Source organism: Artemia franciscana, chromosome 3 (assembly GCF_032884065.1).
Source record: "Artemia franciscana chromosome 3, ASM3288406v1, whole genome shotgun sequence".
Classification (NCBI taxonomy): domain Eukaryota; kingdom Metazoa; phylum Arthropoda; class Branchiopoda; order Anostraca; family Artemiidae; genus Artemia; species Artemia franciscana.
In genome coordinates, this window is record NC_088865.1 from 16,130,754 (window position 1) to 16,150,291 (window position 19,538).

Sequence of the window (19,538 nt, forward strand, 5' to 3'; positions counted from 1 at the left end):
AAGGTCCACTCATGAGATTTTACTAATACCAAAATTTAGCAAGCATTAAACAGATTTGAGCCAAACAGATTTTTCCTACAATGTCCAGAGTTAATCAGAATGTTCTGCGAAAACTTTGATGGGCTATTAGTAAAACCTCATTTTGAATGGGCCTCAACGTACTTAAATATATCTCCGTTTCCTAAAACAGGCATAAAAAAACAAGTGAACAATAGATATTCTTTGCTGTTGGTCTACTGAGTTAGTCGATTTGGCAAGTGTACGATTCAAATTAGCAAGGCACTCTATAAAAATAAGTAGACAAATTTTCTCATCAAACAAGATAATTTTATAATATCAAAGTATAAAATCACAAACAATTTTAAAACAAAATTCATCCTAATAAAATCGCTTTGCCTTCTTTTCGTTCCAACTTTGGTAATACCAAATTCCTCCAATAATGGCGCAAATAACAAGTAAAGCAATAAATAAATAAAAAATAAAAGTTAGAAATCTTCGAAACGGTGCCGATGGTTTCACATCCTCAGCCCGGTCTGAAAATAGGATAAATTTATTAACTTAAAGCTAAACAATTATTTTACATCAACATTGTTAAATACTTTATCAGGGATCAATAGTTTCACTGCACTTTTCATGCAACTTCATACAAAAATCCAATACGAATTTTTCAACTGCACACAATTTGGTGTAATATTTCCTTAAGTTTTGTTTCGTTTTATCTTTTATTTTGAAATAAAAAATTGGATTTTTATAATTAGTATCAAATTATCTTAAATCAATTTTTTACTTTAAAAGAGCCAAAATATTTAATTCTATTTAGATTTTGCCCCCAAAATCTCGGCATTTCGCATCAAAAAATGAATTTCAATTATTTAGGAAACTTTTTCAATGTGGTGGAACATAATATCATCAAAAAATAGCTTTCCAATATCCGTATCGACGCTTTGCACAGGAAAAGTCCTTTCTGAAACGTTATCATATTAGGAAAGGACAGCTTTTCAGGAAATGAGCATTCGGAACGAATTGAACCAGCTCTGCAAGAACATTGTAGAATAATGACTCTACATCTCTTACGTCGGCGAAGAGTGGGAGCAGTCATAGAAGTTTCGGTAGAACAGGCAACAAAATCATCTAACAGTTATAGATATCATCATCATTGATATAGAGAAGCTGCTGATGCGAAAAAGTCGTTAGCCTGTTCCAAGTTTAAATTAAGGTAATTAAGATTACGTATCTACAGCACACGGTTAGAATAGAGAAATTTTCAATATGGTCATGAAAAAACCCATATTGACAACTTTTGAGATCAGCTTTTCCATTTAAAAAAATTTCATAAAGAAGGAAATGACGATAGTGCTTCATCTATAAATTATTGTTAGCCTTACTGTGAGGAATTTCGCAACTTTTTGTTTAAAATCAATCTAAACTAGTAGGGACAAATTCAGACCATACTATTTTTGAAATTGGATGAATTTGTCTATACCACGTCCAGAAAACGCATTAATTGCGGAAATTTTAATAATTATATTATTTATAGACCATATTATTTCCGAACATGGACAATATCAATAGATCATTTTAATCAAAATGGTGATCCACTGGTTTGTCTAACCTACAGATATGTATACATCGTCCTTATGCTTGGGACAGTGTAAAAAAAAAAAAGTAGACAAGCCTTAAATAATTTCGAAACGTTGTTTTAAAAAAAGATTACATCGCTTTAAAACATACTAGAATCCGAAAACTATGTTTATTTCTATAGTCAAAGCCTGTTTCCAAGCTGGTGCGCGTTCCAGTCCGAGGATTACTAAAAACCCAAAACAAAGGAGATAGAAACATCACAAAATATTTCGTTTCATGTTTAATATATAAAACTTGGATAATAGATCCAAATAAACGACAGAAAACTAATAGCTGACACCTACTATCTGCATCTTAGAAACAATATTATCTTAGAAATACTTTCTTCCATCTACAGCTGGTATCTTAGAAATACTATTTAACTTCTCCGTTGTGTGCCGGAGACGTATATTCAGTTTTAGTAAAACTTATAAAGTTAAAGTGTGTGAATTTTATTTTTAAGTAAACAGAGCAGAATTTTCTTTTTAAAGTTCAGGAAAGGGTAGTCCCTAAAAATATTCTAGCAAACCTGATACGAAAAATCGAAAATTCAGCTCGAGAGAAATGTCATTTGAGCTATTGCGCAGCTTTGGAAATTATCTGTGGGGCTCTCCGCTCTGATTGGACACTTTGCTGACACATGGTTCGTGAAATGTCATTGTCTTTCCAATCAAATTTCATAGTCGAATCACCGATTGTCAATAGCTCTCAACGGCTAATGGCTTGTCTCCTGGGAGAATTGGCTAATTGGCCCTTCGTCATTGCGACGGTCAGCCAATGCTTATATTCGCAAAACAATTTTAAGGTGACAAATCCCCTTAAGGTTGAATCTAAGAATGTGACAGTAGAGGGAGTAATGTCCCAGCTTTCTGAAAGTAAAACTCCTGACCTGCAAACTGCCTAGAATGACAGACTTCGACAGTAATAATAACAATACACCATCAATCAATTGAGCTTTTAAAGCTTACGGAGCATCAAGTCAGCTTTTAAAGACCATATAAATTTTCTGAATACATTAATTTTGATTAATTATTTTACATAATACATTAATTTTGATTAATACGTTAATTAACTATACATTAATTGGGGTACATCCATTGAGGACACCCAATTTCCTCCACCATGTGTGGATTTTGGAGCGCCAGGTCGGCCAAAAAGTTATGCCACGAGTGACACAGCTGTCGCAGTACTTGGCATACTTTTTCCAAATAACATTAATGTTAGATAATTGTCACCTGATGTACATTATTTATGAAAGTCGGAGACTCCTCAAATACACCCTGTATATTAACCATAGATTGTTACTTGAGCTATTTAAACATACTGTTGAACCCTGTCTTCACTAATATTTGAGTGCACCTTCAGTAACCATGTACAATAGACAAGCTCCCACAATCTCCGCCCCATTTTGTTTAGAATGAACAGTCGGAACTCAATTTCGAGGGGGCTCCACTTTATCATTGGTGGAGGGGAGAATGGGGCAGATTCAAAGTTTTCCTCATTATAACTTATTAAATGTTTATTATCCCTATGTAAACCGCTGTTTCCAGCACACAGAAAATATGGTTCAATTATGTTATAGACGAATTATGTGAAAACAATTCTTTAGTGAGTTCAATCCATCATTTTATACGTAAAGACACAATAGAGAAATTCATTTAAATTTCAAAGAATCTTTAAATTAAACGAGGGAAAAATAAACAACTCACCACGTGGAGCTTCAAAGAATTCTGCAGTCGGAAGTAAATCGCTTCGATCTTCAAACTCCTGTAGAGAAGAAAACAATTAGTTAAAAATTCCACCACAAAGAAATCAATGGCTCCCAGTTTCTATTTTTGCTATGGCAACTTCAATAAATAATTGCCAACACACAATAGAAAACGTGTGGCAATTAAACATAAGAGATGGACAACCGGGAACAAGTAATTTATAAGAACAAGCGAAAACGAGTCACATTTTCGCATGTATAGTGCAGTTCACTTTAGCATTTAAGACTTTAACTTCGAGTCAAAAGCGAATGAACAATGCTTGGATTTAGTCAACTTTGCCAGTAACTTTTGTCAGTTTTATGCAAGATTAGATGGTGACAGGTTAAGTTAGGTATCTACCCCATTTCTGATATTTATGAACTAATTTAGCGTAACCTAACTAACTTTTACGATGAAACCTAAGTAAGTAAGTAGTAATTAACACGGCACTAGACCCTTAAGGTCCAAACCGGCGGTGGTGATCTCCGTCTTATGGCACTTCAGCCAGGAAGTGCAATGGGGGGGGGGGGTGCCAACGATCCTCTGCTTTCACACACCCTTCCTGCTTACCTTCCTCAGATTTCTCTAGGAAACCATTTAGAGCTGGGTCGACTCTGGCTGAGCTTACAGAGTCACGCCACTGACCCCCATCCCAAAATAAATAACTGGTCACAACTGGGATTGAACCCGTGCACCTTGGACAAAGAATTCCCACACCAGCGCGCCAACCACTCAGCCAGGACGGGGGTACCATTGAACCTAGCATAAGACAGACAAATCTGACTGGCAAAGCTTACCATCTCAAAGCAGAGAAATAGGAATTTCAGACATTCCCCAGTTAATGTTAACATTTACCAGATTTCGGTCTTTCACCGTAACATGTATATTGCACGCATATTTAAAATGTATTTAATACTCTCGCATGTCTGAAAAACCGAGCAGAAGAGCGTTATGGGAACATTATAAACGGACCTGCAAGATGCTTTCTCACAACACACGTAGGTCAAGGAGCGGAGACTTTGCTCCTCCACCCCCCCCCCAGATTTTTAAGATTCATCACATCTCTTCTTTGATAATAACATGGTTTACCTGTTGTAATATTTCGCGTTCATTTTTTGAGATATACCCACTCCTCAGACACTCCTATCTACGTGTCTGTTTCTGTACACAGGATTGTGATGATTGGTCAAGCCATTTTCTTTTCCAGTGCCAGGATTTTGTCGGCAATATTCGTCATGTTTCCGAAAAGAACTAAGGGGGGAGGAATAGGTGATAACAAATTCTTGAATGAAAACTAAAAGGGGCATCACCTATATACACAGTTATATTTTTGTCGGTCAAAGGAGTGTAATAATATTTACTTAGCACCTGCCCCCCTTATTGTTTATATTCGGTATTTGTTGCACAGTTTCTTTACCGCTGGTATTTTCTTCTTTTTTTTTATTCTATGGTCCCACATAAAGAAAAGAATAAAATATTTCTTTTAAACTTAACAGAAAATACATGATCTAAACTAATTACGTTCGAAAAACTTTGAAGCGAGACTCCGTAACCATAGAACTCTACCATTTCATTATAAAATAGTTTCTTTGAGACGAGAGTTTAATGAGCATAAAAGCATTTGTTAAAATGTTTTCCTAAATATAAGATAGATTGCCCATATGTAAAGACATTGAATAAGCGAATGTCTGACTTTTAATTCAGCTCAATATCAACATTTCTTTGATTTCCCACATTATAATAGCACTTCAACCCTAATTGCTAAATTGAAAATTAAAAATACCAATTTCTGATATGGCCAACCCTTTTTCGAAGTTAGATTTATTATTTCAAAACAATAGAACTAATTCAGTATTATAAAACTAGGAAACCATTTTTATCTCGTTTCTGTCTTTTTGCTTATTGCAATAATTTCCTTCGCCATTTTGGTAGAAAAAAGCTTTGGAAAAATGATATCTAATTGGCAAAATAAAATTCCCTTTATGACTTATTTAGTAAAGTTTCTGTGACAATAAATATTTACACTGAATATGAATCTATAAAAGGAAACCAGAGATTAATATACATCAATATCTGAATTTATCTGGAAGGAGGGGAAATGGTATAACGCTTTACATTACAGATTGAGAAAAACAACACGTAAAACATAAAACACAAACATAAAAACATTTAACATATAAAACATTACAACATGACATGGTATGTGCTTTGAATATAAATTAAAAAGAATTAAGTAATGATTTTATGATTAAAAAAAAACTCCTTCCAACTCCTATAACTATTAGATTAGTTAAAAGCACTACCACAAAAGAAGTCCATGGCTAAAAATTTATATTTTTATTATGGCAACTTAATAAACCATTGGCAAACAAAGAATAAAACCTGTGGTAGTTAAACATAAGAGATGGAGTTTCAGGACCAAGCAATCAAAGTTTTAAAAACAAAAGGTCGAGTTTCTGTATGTAAAGCCTGGGTTACCTTTGAACAATTTAAATTCAAGTCCACACTTAATGACTCACTTTCTTATATTGGAAAGAATAGAGGAATGGCAGCAATGTAACTTTTAGTTTATTATTACCATATTTTAAAGTATATATTCAATAGTACGGCATGTTTGAGAAACTTAGCTTATGATACAGCTGTAAAGATGTGGATAGCTGATATAACAAGGACTGTTTAGATCAGTGGTTCCCAACCGGTGGTACGCGTACCCCAGGGGGTACGCGAAACCCTCGCAGGGGGTACGCGAAGGTCCCAAAATTAATTTAGTCTACATCTTTAAAACTTGTTTCTGACTCAGTTCCAACATTTCCCTCAAAATCAGATAACATAACCCATTGTACGTAATTTCAGACTCATTTTCAAAACTTTCGCTTTCAGTAACCCGCTAATTTTTCTCCATAGCCGTAAGGTCTCGATTTAAACTCAGCGAGTTCAGTATCTTGTCATCTGTTGAAACACGAAGTTCGTGAATTGTGGTTGCAAACAAAGATGGATAGATTCCTGATCAGGAATAACAAGAAGCCGAATGATGGTACCCAAAACTCTGAACCTGCACCTAAGAAGAAGAAATATGACGAATCATCGGTCAAAGTGCGTCGATATTTGTCAGAATACCTAGGGCTCGGATTTAGTGCGACAAAGTCTGATCCAGTGAATGCACAGTGCGTTCTTTGTGGTCAAGTCTTGGCCAACAGTTCCATGAAACCTGCGCATATGAACCGGCATCTCAGTACTGTGCACCCTTCTCATGTCGGTAAGCCCATAGAGTTTTTCAAGCGTAAACAAGAAGCATTCGCTAGTAACTGTTTGGAAATTGCAAAAGTGGCATCAGTTTCTTCAAAGGCTCTCCGGGCTTCGTATGCTGTTTCATATTTAGTTGCGAAACAGAAAAAACCGCACACCATCGCCGAATGTCTGATATTACCAGCACTAGTGAAAGTCAGTGAAATAATGTTTGACACGAAAACTGCTACTGCCCTTCAGTCTATACCTGTGTCGAACCTCTATCGAAGGATAGAAGACATTGCAAGCGATATTGTCATGCAGGTTATTGAGCAAATAAAGTTGACGAAGATGTTTGCGTTACAGCTTGACGAAAGCACGGATGTGTCAGGTGAAGCCCAGGTGATCGTCTTTGTTCAATATCAAGATTGTTCTGACATAAGAGAAAATATTCTGTTTTGTCAAAACCTACAGTCAAGAACAACAGGAGAAGAACTATTCAAGGTGATTGACAAATTCTTCGCAGAAGGGGGCATCTTGTGGGACTGGTGTCTATCAGTTTGCAGTGATGGAGCTGCCACCCTAACAGGGAAGAATAATGGGCTCATGGCCTGGATAAGGAAGAAAAATCCAAAGGTGAAGTGGTTGCACTGCATCATTCACAGGCAAGCTCTTGCATCGAAAAGGATGAACGCACATCTGCACGAGACCCTCAACGAGGCTGTAAAAGTGATCAACTTCATCAAAGCCCGACCACTGAACTCAAGAATGTTCAAGTTGCTGTGCCAAGAGATGGGTTCAAAACATCAACATTTACTTCTGCACACAGAAGTTCGCTGGTTGTCTCGTGGGAAGATTTTAAACAGACTTTTCGAGCTTCGACAAGAAGTTCATATGTTTCTTCTGGAGCAAAAATCTGCATTCAGTTCACTTTTTGAAAACCAGGACTGGGTCTGCAGGCTGGCCTATCTTGCGGATATTTTCGACAAACTGAATGACTTGAATCTGTCAATGCAAGGTTTCTGGACGGACGAACTCTCCCTGAATTCGAAGATGTGTGCTTTCATCAAGAAATTGGAGTTCTGGCTTAAAAAGGTTCAAAGAAACAGCGTTAGTGTCTTCCAGACCCTTGACAAGTTTGCGGACGATAGTGAAATTGATAACCTCAACACAATCTGTGATTGTATTCGGGAGCATCTGACAAAGTTGCGAGATGAACTTGTGTCATATTTCCCATCGATTATGAACCAAGATAGAACGCAGGATTGGATCCAAAATCCATTTGTTGAAGACGTGACCTCAAGCTCCGGTCTTAGTGACAAGCTTACAGAGAATCTGATCGAACTTGCCAGTGATCGCGCCTTAGAACTGAAATTCCAAAATGTAACTGTTTCCCAGTTTTGGCTGGAGGTGAAAGGAGAATACAAGGAACTAAGTGAAATCGCCATGTCTGCTTTGTTACCATTCAGATCCACTTACCTTTGTGAAGTGTCATTTTCGGCAATGTCATTGATCAAAACCAAACACAGAAACAGACTGAGTGTACAAAATGACCTTATAATTGCCGTTAGTGACATCGAGCCAAGATTTGATAATATTTTAGCAAAAAAGCAGCCTCAAGTTTCTCATTGATTTTGTACGTACATTTAAGCACCGTCATATTGGACAATAAATCTCGTGTTTTTGAAAATCTGATTTTAGTTAAGAAAAAAGTAAAACAACGATTCTCAAGAAAGGGGTACGCAAACTTTTTGGGCCTTGACTAGGGGTACGCGGACCGAAAAAGGTTGGGAACCACTGGTTTAGATAGTCAAAAAGACATACCACTGGATGAGGATTAAACACGCTGCAAGGGGTACTTTCCACAAAGCAGGTACACCAAAGAGCTAAGGTTTTGGGCCAAAGCCCCCACCTCCGAAAAAAAACATTAAAGGTTTTTTTCCAACTCTTTTTAAGTATTTTAGCACTTCCCCTGGTTTTTACCTTTTATTCAAGTTTGCTCACTCCTCCAAAAAAGAAATTATTTTCTACATGCCTCTTTTTAAGTACTAGCAGGATAGATATATTTATTCAACACTAAATTTAGATAATGAAATTATAGGTACCGTTGTGTAACAACTGCAACATCAAATATCCCCTCCACCCAACAAAGCTCCGAGGCCGGAAATGCAGGGAATTTAAAGCGTAAAGCATGGAGCAAGGAGTTGTTCCTCCTTGAGAATTACAAGGAGTTTAAAACTTAACTACTTCAGCTTTTAAGAATTTAAACTTCACATATAAAACTTTACATTAGAGATTGAGAAAAACAAATATATAAAAGCTACCTGGCCTGGCATGTCCTTAGAGTACAGCTTAAAAGAAATCAAGTCATGATTATCTGATAGCTCGCCCGTTACAGCTGAAACACCAAAATAATATCCAGTTGGAAGCTTTACACCTGGAACTTCAAGACATGGCTTCCAGCCATTTTTACCTTCCACATCAGTGAAAACTAGAAAAGAAAATACAAAATAACTGTTTGGTTGTCTGAAAGCTACTACACGTCTATAGTAAGCATCGCTTACAACTTATAGGTTTCTTTCAAGAGCGAATTAAAGACTCTCGACCACACAGCAACCACCCACATAGACCCACACAGTATTCTGGTAAGATTGTGATGAACAATCATACCAAAAACCGGGCTAGAATGATTCTATAATCCCCATTTTCCGTAAAGGTCGAAATCTATGATTTTGTTAGGGTCACTCATCACAAAACAAAACTTTATTTAACGTATTACTTTATTTGTTAAAGATTGCAATATAATTGGCAAAAACAAAAAACAGCAAGTTTAAACCGGGATAGAATGATTATACAATCCCTATTTTCCGTAAAAGTCAAAATCTACGATTTTGTTAGGGTCACTCATCACAAAACAAAACTTTATTTTAACAATTTTTTATTTAACGTATGACTTTATTTGTTAAAGATTGCAATATAATTAGCAAAAAAAAAACACAGCAAGTTATCTCAGTATATCTCATAAATAATTTCTGACTTCCTTCTTTTTTTTGAGCAATGTAAGACGGTTGGGTGGAAGTGCCTGACGAAATATCTGTTTTTGTCATTTTCGCTTCTTTCCTGTCCACTGCCTGACAATTCCCTCATTTTTCTTGGGTATTTAATTCATTCTTTGTTTCTTGTTTGTCATATGTCAATCCTGCTTGTAGCCCTTTATGTCTTTAAGAGCTCACAGAATTAATATAATTTTATTTCAGGCAATATTTCACCATTTCAAAATTGAAATTACCTATACTATAATACACTTTATTGTTCTGATAACCAGAGACTGAAGTCTGACAGACGGCCTTTTAAACCAGGGAATACAGCTATAGATAAGTAATTCGGAAAGACTTAAGAAAAACTGATTTCGCTTCCAACTATTTTGAAGATTAGCGGGAAGAAGACCGCAATCAATTCAATTATACAAGAAATTACAAAGACCTAGAATTACAGTAAACACTGTTATTTCCCCATGACCAAGATTGTCTTTCCTCCAAAAGAAAAAAAAACTAAAATACAAACTTACTTAAGAATTTTTCGTTCAATTTTCCTTTAAAATGATGCATCTTCTTCATTTCATATTCCAAATCATTCCATAAAAATATATTTTAATACTATCAGTACTCTAGGGACATGCCAGGCAGCTTTTATATGTTTTCCTCAATCTCAAAACTTTATTATGATTTTTTATTTAACGTATGACTTTATTTGTAAAAGATTGGTGACGGAGTCTTTTCAACTGTTTTGTCCTTTAAATTGGTCCATTTTCTTAACTTTAATTTCTAAACTCTTTTCCAAAACAAGAAAAAACAGATTAGGGTATAATTTCAACGGTTTGCGAACTTCAAAATTTCTGTTCTGTGATCAGAATTTGAATAACAAGCACTGATAAAGCAAAACAAAGAACTTAGAAAAGACACTTAATCAAAGTGTAAGTCCCAAACTAAAGCACCTCATGGGTTACCACCAGAAAGATAGGTATCTTTGTAGATGAGTATAGAAGCTCCATGGAAACATTTAGTTTAAGAGCTGTCCCTAAGAATGTCACCCAGTCACCTTGTTCCATAAAAAACGACTCTAGAATTAAAGGGTGATGCTCGATGGGTTTAACCTAACCCAGTTTAAATAATAGTTTTGTTGGAGAGACACGGGCCTGACTCTATGTTGGACTGTAAAAAGTCGACCACCCTATCCTTGAATTGAGAGGGTTTTCAATTAAATGTTAAATTTTTTCCTCTTGTGAAATAAGACATCATTAATTTTACAGAAATCATAACTTAAGTTATTAGAAAAAAAAGTTTTATAATTTATCCAGGTTATGCTTTTTTTTAAGTTTTTTATATTAATCGAATTCATCAAAGGGATTGTAAATTGTCTGGTTTAGCAGGTTTAGCATTATTGAAAATGATACTATGTATCTTGCCTTACAAGCTATAAAAATAATGATGATCCTGGTTTACCGTCACAGATTCAGTACTTATTTAACATATTAACCGTTATTTGTATCCATTTATAAAAAATCCAAGTTTCACTGAAAAAACATGCAATTATTCAGTAAAAACCTCGCAAAAGCCACAATAGGACACAAATTTTCGCCTGTTGTAAAAAATATTTCATAAAAACGGAATTAGAAGACTATTCAATAATCACCTTTAAGAACGTCATTTTCATAGTTAATAGCTATGAAAGTGTCGTGTTTGAGATTCCGGATTTTCGTTTCACAGCCTGCTAATTGAAGATGAGTGCCATCTTTGTCATGATCATATTTCTTTGAGCCATTATTCAACATTGCAGATATATACGGGTGCTGGTGCTGGAAAACAAATTAAATTAACACGAGTCAATATGTATATGACGTAAAAAAGTCAGCAGCAGTATATGAGGTAAAAAATTAATTAAATGTATGTAGGTTCTGAGTCATTGAATTCCTAAGAAGTTATATTGTCGTCTGACTGGTGAGTTGTTGCCTATACAACTCATCTAATCATTTACACTCTGTTCATTCTCTTTGATTAATTCAGTATTAAATAAGATTTTGACCAAGTTAAATGACATCTGTATGTTCCTTAGGTTACTTTAGTAATCGAAATTATTCAAATCTAATTCTTTTTTTTTATCTTATTTAAATACTTATTTAAAGATTAGCATAATTTTTTTATTTAGCAGGTTTAGCATTATTGAAAATGATACTATGTATCTTGCCTTACAAGCTATAAAAATAATGATGATCCTGGTTTACCGTCACAGATTCAGTACTTATTTAACATATTAACCGTTATTTGTATCCATTTATCTTCTTGTCTAATGGCACATACCTGTGCACAGCGGGAGAAAAAGGGGAGGGCAGGAGGATTCCTCATTCCCCCAGAAAAATGAAAAATAGTGTACAGGAAAAAATAGCTAAAATTTTCTGATTTTGACCAACTTCTACAAAAACTGACTTCAAAAAAAAAAAAAAAAAAAAAAAAAAAAAAAAAAAAAAAAAAAAAAAAAAAAAAAAAAACGACAAAGTGGTAGGGTCACAATCAGGAGTATTTGCTGGAGGAAAAATAAAGAAAGTCAGAGATTATGCTATTTAACGCAAAAAAGGACAAAGTAGTTCAATTTGTATAAAGAAGGAAAAGGTGTTGCCAATCAACATAATCTCAAGTTTTTATATTTCTATTGATTGCTCCTCACCAAAACTTTTAGTTTGTTTGACGTTGTATAAAATGCTCCAAATATTTATTCAAATTCTGACTAAACGAACAAAAGAAGGATTCCATGGAACTAGTGTTCTATGTAATAATCCTAGACGACAAATTGTGTATGGATCATCAAACCTCTTTCTGGATGGATCACTTTCATCCCTTTTTGGGCAAATCAAGTGCAGTCCTCCCTGGTTATAGTTTTAATTTCTGTGGGACCCTAAAATAGAATAAAGAAATTAAGCACCAGTGAACTTGTATCTTTTTTGTTCGTTGAATCAGAATTTGAATACAAGGCAGTGATAACACAACAACATAAACTTAGAAAAGACACTGAATCAAAGTGTAAGTCCCAAACTGAAGCATTCTCATGGGTAACCCCCGAAAGACAGGTATATTTGCAAATAAGTATAGAAGTTCGATGAAAACCTTTAGTTTAAGAGCTGCCCTTCGGAATGTCACCCAGTCAACTTGTTCCATAAGCATTTCGACTCTGTCAACTCCATCCAGTCAACAAATTTGGCCTAATTTCACGTAGTTGATTATAAAAATGATGTTTTCTGAATTGCTAAGACTACGTAATGACCGTAGGTTTTTGGTACTGGCTTTAATATGTGGTTGAATTTTAGCACTCAAACAAATGTTTCCACTTCTAAGCTCCTGCCAAGGGAGCTTAGCCGAAATTTTTCAAAGGGGTTTTAGCCTTCAAAACAATTTCCAGGCGGAGAGGGGGCAAGGATTAGGAAAAAGGAGATTTCTGCAAAACCTGATATTTTTCTTAATACTATAAAATTTTTACATTTTGTAAATGTTTTTCTTCTACGCTCCTCTGTGGTCAGCCTTCCACATTATGTAACACTGTTTTGAAAATCTTACATATATACAAAATTAACCATTGTCATTGCCGTAGCTTCCAGTGTGTTAATCTCGGTTCGCATAACTGTGATAAAAACGTCCTGGGCCTTGACTATTCTACTTTTGGCTATTCTACTACTTTAAAAAAAAAAAATGTACACAAAAACATGTCCGATGCAAACATAGAGTGAAAATGGAATTAAACCCACTTTAATTATTAGAATCACCAGATATTTGTAATCCACACTATATAACATTGTGCATTGACCAAATGCTTATTACCATATTGTCAGAAAATACACCTTTTAGGCTTAGTAAATTAGTATAAGTTAGCACCAATTTACAAAACACTTCACATTATCTAAGCTTCTAAATTAACCATGTCATCCTTAGAGCCCCTTAGTTAGAAAATTTTTAGTCCTGTTCCATTTCTTCTTATTGAAACCCGATTAAACTGTTTCGCTTAGAAAATATCAGGCCAACAAAATATAATAGCTTATCTAATCACCAACATTATTTCAGAGAACTGAATAGGGTTAAGTGAAAACTAGGAGTATGGATGCCATACTTTTACATTTCTGAAGGAGACTAAGGATCATCCGTTTGTATTTAACGAGAATGCAAAACACGAACATGAATATTTATCGGTTCAAAAGAGTCCTTAAGATTTTGGTGTGGAGACTTATCTCCCGAGATAGCCATTCAAGCTGGCTTTGGCCTCCTTCCCTGAAGTATGCTCAAATATTGGAAGCTTAAAAATATGCCTCAAATATATAACTCTAGATTTGTAATTTACATTCTTTAATGAAAAGAATCGTTGATAGGTTCTATTTTTTTCCGAGAAATAAAATTTCACTATACATTGCTTTTTGGTAGCCAATTTGACAAAAACTCATACTAAAATATAAAGTAGTCCCAAACTAAACTATACGTCAGAACCTGTATTAAAAAATCAGAACCCGTAAATGTATACTTTTAATTTTTCCCAATATTTACATTTTACATAATTATTTCATTTACATTTACATTTTGGTGTAAATTATTTTATACTATTATAAATTTTATAATATAAATATGAATTATAATATAAATATAATATAAATATATAATATAAATTTTATTATAAATACTATTATAACTAATATAAATTATTTAATTATTTTAGCGTAAATTATTAACATTTACATTTTATTTACATTTACATTTTAATTTACATTTCTAATAAAGTAGTCCCAAACTAAACTAGACGTCAGAACCCGTATCAAAAAATCAGAACCCGTAAATGTTTACGTTTAATTTTTTCCAATATTTACATTTTAAATTTCATTAAATCCGGTGCACGACTGTCTCAAACATAAAGATAAGATGAAATAAAGAATGTATATACTGAATAGAAATGAACAAGAAACAAATAAATTTGTTACAAACTTTTAATCTAGGTACTTACATTATGAGGTCCGTTCTGGTTACTGTAAGTGTCCACTGAGATGGCTAGTCCAGTGAAAAAGTCTTTTGATCCGAAAACCGGCCCACCTTCCATCCTATCTTTTGTGTACCAAATCATAAAACCATCACCGAATAAATCTTTACCTTTACCGGACACTTTGAACTGAACCTGTGCTTCCCAGTTGTGTACCTTACATGGCTAGAAATATAAAATTACAATTATGGCTCTTTTACAGGTTGTGTAGAGTGTAAAGATTTACCAAGAGAGGGGCAGCTCCTTATAGTAATGCATCTAAATTAATCCATAATGTACAGTTCTCCGTTATTTCAGAAAAAAAACATCCTATTTCCCATTTCCCCATTTTTTTTTCCTATAGAAAAATACCTTGTCTATAGTAAGCTCCCCCCCCCCCCCATTCCTAACTCCAGATTGGAAGCATGAGTACAGACCTCGTACAATAAACACATAAATTTTGGAGTTCAAGCTAAATCAAAGAGCAGATTACCGAAAGAATATACAAAAAGAGACACAGAAGAATTAAGCCCCACAATATCTAGAACTGTTCAAGTACTTACATAATTTTTATATTATCTGTCAGAAGCGTCAGAAGAAATTAATATAACGAGCATAAAGATTGTACAAATCTTAAAATAAATGAAGGTTAAAAAGAAAAATTATTTAAGCACTAGAAATAAGATCAATGTCCATAATATCTAGAAAATGATCTTAAATTATATTATTTAAATAAAAGATTTGGAAACTGATTAAACTCAGTTAAAGAGATTAAATTGATACTATACACAGGCTTAAACTTGAATTTCCAGAAAGCATGTTTTTAGAAAGTAGTAATTGCCTTTACAAAAAAATCTAATTTGGAAGGTGTTTTTGAGAAGAAAGCAAAAGCTTTAAAAGCTTCTTGTTTGCACTGCATCTGCTTTTATAATTCCATTTTGGAATCTCCTTTCTATAACTGAAAAAACAAAACAAATTAGGCCCCTATTTTACTGGTATACGAAGTATTTTATTGGTACCCCTCTGTGGTTCCGAAACTCGTGCACTACTAAAAAAACAAAACAAAACAAAAAACGTTTTTGATACATGTTTGAAGATGGCAGAATTATCGGCTCGTTTCAAAACGGGTGTAAGAGAATAACCGACTTTCCGCCTAACCGTCTATTATATGCGACAAGGTAGACTGAAAGTTCCTGTGCCTTAGTGTTGATTTACGTTTTGACGCTTTTTATTCCTTCGTTAGATATGTAGGTCACTTTACTATATGAATAATTGTATGAAACTGTATGAATAATGTCACTTTGCTGTATTCAAGGTGAGAATGATATTGAGTTATGCCATTTTTTTCTCTCTATTTTTGAGTACCAGAATCACTCCTGTTGAAGCCGTCGCTGTGCCAAAAACTGACTTAATAAAGTTGCGTTTCCATTCTACCTTTTTGGCGCCATCTATCTTGACTACGCTAACTGCATTGCACTTACTGCGAGAAGATACAGGTGCCGCATCGTCCACCAATGGAAACAATCTGACAGGAAAGAAACGTGGATGCCGGGCAGGGAAAAATGAAAGGAGAAGGCGTACGGGGTGTGCTATTTCGGTACTAGTGACAAGCCGTGACTATTGTCCTTCACCAAAACAAGCGTTTGAACGAAACCTGGTGAAAATCAAGATATCCAGAACACCTAAAATACCGAGTCTGAAGGGATTTGACGAAACCCCCGTGTGCCCCATCCAGGATAGCCCCCCCCCCGTTCTTAAGCCCAAACGTCCTTTAGCTAAACGTAAGTTGCCAAATATACTTGTGTGTAGCGCTAGATCTTTGAACAACAAAACTGATGCACTTGAAGTTATTGCCAGGCAGAACAACGCCTCAATAATAATAATAAGCGAATGTTGGGACACTTCTGACGAATCGGCGCGCATTAAAGGTTACGCAAGCTACTTTAATACGCGTCACGATTGTGGCTTGAATCGTCGAGGAGGAGGCGTTGGACTCTATGTTCGTAATGACCTACCCTCAAGGCTGTTAAGTGAGCCTATTGACTCCGACCACAAAATATTATGGACCGAATGCAAACCTGCACGTTTATCAAAAAGATTTTCATGTTTAATTGGTGCTTCAGTCTATTATCGTGAAAGCGCTAAAAACAGGAAAGATCTGATTGAACACATTCAGTTTTTCGTAGACAAAATGCGCCGCAAGCATGTCTCTCCTGGCTTTGTTATTGCCGGAGACTTCAATCAAACTAATAGGCAATGGGTTTCAAATATTTTAGGTTTGCGACAAGACGTTACAATACCTACCCATCAAAGTGGCAGCACACTTGACTTGATTTTTACAAACTTGACAGACTTTTATTACGCACCGAGATCCCTAGCACCCACTCTGAATTCTGATCACTTCATCATCTTCTGGGAAGCCAGTTCAGCAATTCCGAAGCCAAAACAAGTCAAATATACAGTGCGACCACTTACTGGGGACTCGACATCTACATTTGGTCGCTGGATCGGTAATCATCAGTTTGAGGACATTTCCTCTGAACAGGATATTAATATCAAAGTCAATAAGCTGAATACTCTACTTCAGGAGCAATTTCAGACTTGTTTCCCATAAAAGTCATTACTGTGAGTGACACTGATAAACCATGGATAACCAATGATCTAAAGAATTTAATAAAAACCCGTTGTCGCCTTCATATCGCTGGTGATACCGTAGCTTCAGCCAAGTTGCGTGATTATATTGTTAAACTGAACAAGTGCGCCAAGAGGCAGTATACGAGGGATAAAATTACTCCCTTACTCACAATAAACCCCAACAAATGGCATTCCTCAGTAAAAAGACTTACCGGTAAGACAACACTCAGAGATCTAAGGCTGCTCAAAGAGGACGATACCTTAACCTCAGCTAATGAAGTCAATTCTTTTTTTGCTGATTACCACATTTCCATCAATCACCAAATCAGAAATTGATACTATCATTGCTGGTGCAGAGATTGAGGACGTATGTGAAGTCTCTGAATTCACTGTTTATAAGGAACTCCTAAGACTGAAAGCAAACTGTGCGTCCTACCCAGGTGAGCTTCCAGTAAAGCTGTTACGCGAATTCGCCATTTTTCTTGCTAAGCCACTCTCTTCTATAATCAACCAATGTTTCCGTCAGCAAGTATTCCCTAGTGCTTGGAAAAGAGCATATGTCCGCGTTATTCCAAAAGTAAGATGTCCAAAATCTTGTGATCAACTCCGACCTATATCAATAACTCCGAACCTTTCTAAAGTTGCAGAAACGTTTATTTACCGCAAACTTATGTCACAGGTCTCTGCACATCTAGACCCGTATCAGTATGGATGCTTGCACAACTGTTTATTTAGTACGGATGTACCATCTCATTGTCCAGTGCTTCGACCGAGGAAGTGGTATAGTCGACCTTCTCCTCGTAGACTACCGAAAGGCTTTTGATCTTATTCGCCATTCCGTTGCTATCACAAATCTACGCACCATGGGTGCGCAAAACATATTCCCCTTTTAGTGATCAATTTTTTACAAGCCCGCTATCAGTGCGTTTACAGTCTTTTCCCAGGAGATACCAACTCCGAATGGGTCGAGCTTACATGCGGAGCCCCACAAGGTACTAAGCTCGCTAGTCTACTGTTTTTGGCAGTGACAAATTTCATCCATTCCGGCTATGAAGAAAGATTTAAGCATTTAGACGACTTGTCAGTCCTACTCAAGTACACTGTTAAGAAGTCTGAGGCTGACCCCCATTTCTGTAACGAAATAATCAACAACTTTAAATATGAATGTACTGTGAACAGCCTCCAAATCAACGAAGGAAAGACTAAAATCCTTCGCTTTAATCCCCTGAAGAGAGACTTTGTGTGCCCTCCTCCTCCTTATCCTAGTGAATCTTCAGCAGTAGTGCTTGGTGTCAAGTTTAGCATCGACTACTCTTTCAGCCTTCATGTCGATACAATTATCAAAAAGGCAAATAGTGCGATGCGGACACTTATACTAATGCGTCGATTTGGTTTCTCAGTGACACAACTAAGGATAGCCTATCTCACTTACATTCGACCAATTTTAGAGTATGCATGTCCCGTATGGGACCCACAAGTCAATAACACTATTTACTAAAGTGACCAGCTTGAGCCAATACAAAAAAGAGCAGTCAAAGTAATATTGTGCAATGCTTTTACCAAATATAAGTTAGCATTATCCACTTTACAACTTCCCTCTCTTCAAGAGCGTCGTCTCAGTTTGATCCTTGAATTTGGCCAATATCTTCTCAGAAGTGATAAATACAGATCGATACTACCACCAGTTTTAGTGAAACATCGAAACACTAGGTCGAAGAAAATTGACAGTTTAGCAGCACCTCCTTCACGCACAAATCGTTTTTCCAACTCATTCATCCCTTTCTATGTATCAAAGTATAACAATTGTTGATTTTATCCTATTTGTCTTCTGATTTTTTTTTGTCGTTTGATTTAATCCTTTTTTTGTAAACACAAGCGCCATTTAGTTATATGACTACGAGAGATTGTGCAAATAAAACCGATTCTATCCCAGTAAAATATGCCAGAAACTAACCGGATAATTATTCTTCATCATGCTACTCAATCTCTTCGAATTTTTTATTTAGGTAATAATATAGAGGTAATGCTAAGGTAATAATACCTAAACATTAATTTAGATATTATTTTTCACCTTCTTTCAACGTAATTCATATTCTTATATTTTAAATGACATCATCATTACTGCTTCTTTTTGCAGGTTATTGTCTATTTTAAACAGAAAATTGAAATTTTTGAAAGGGTATTTATAACAATCAAGCATTCAATTCAATCAATCATTTTATTCGTACTAAAATTTTTTTTAATGAAACCTTAAACGGTTATTCGGCC

At 35.4% G+C, this 19,538-nt stretch overlaps 1 protein-coding gene across 1 annotated transcript in view; it reads right to left on the minus strand.

Moving 5' to 3' along the window:
• Positions 1 to 305: 305 nt before the first annotated feature.
• The window catches only part of LOC136024941 (vesicular integral-membrane protein VIP36-like), a 63,665-nt gene continuing 44,432 nt past the window's right edge, over positions 306 to 19,538 (minus strand). The window contains exons 6-7 of the mRNA XM_065700534.1: positions 3,330 to 3,387; positions 306 to 533 (exon numbers count right to left, since the gene is read on the minus strand). Coding sequence (XP_065556606.1) covers positions 379 to 533; positions 3,330 to 3,387 — 213 coding nt within the window. The 3' untranslated portion in view covers positions 306 to 378. The remainder of the gene's footprint in view (positions 534 to 3,329; positions 3,388 to 19,538) is intronic.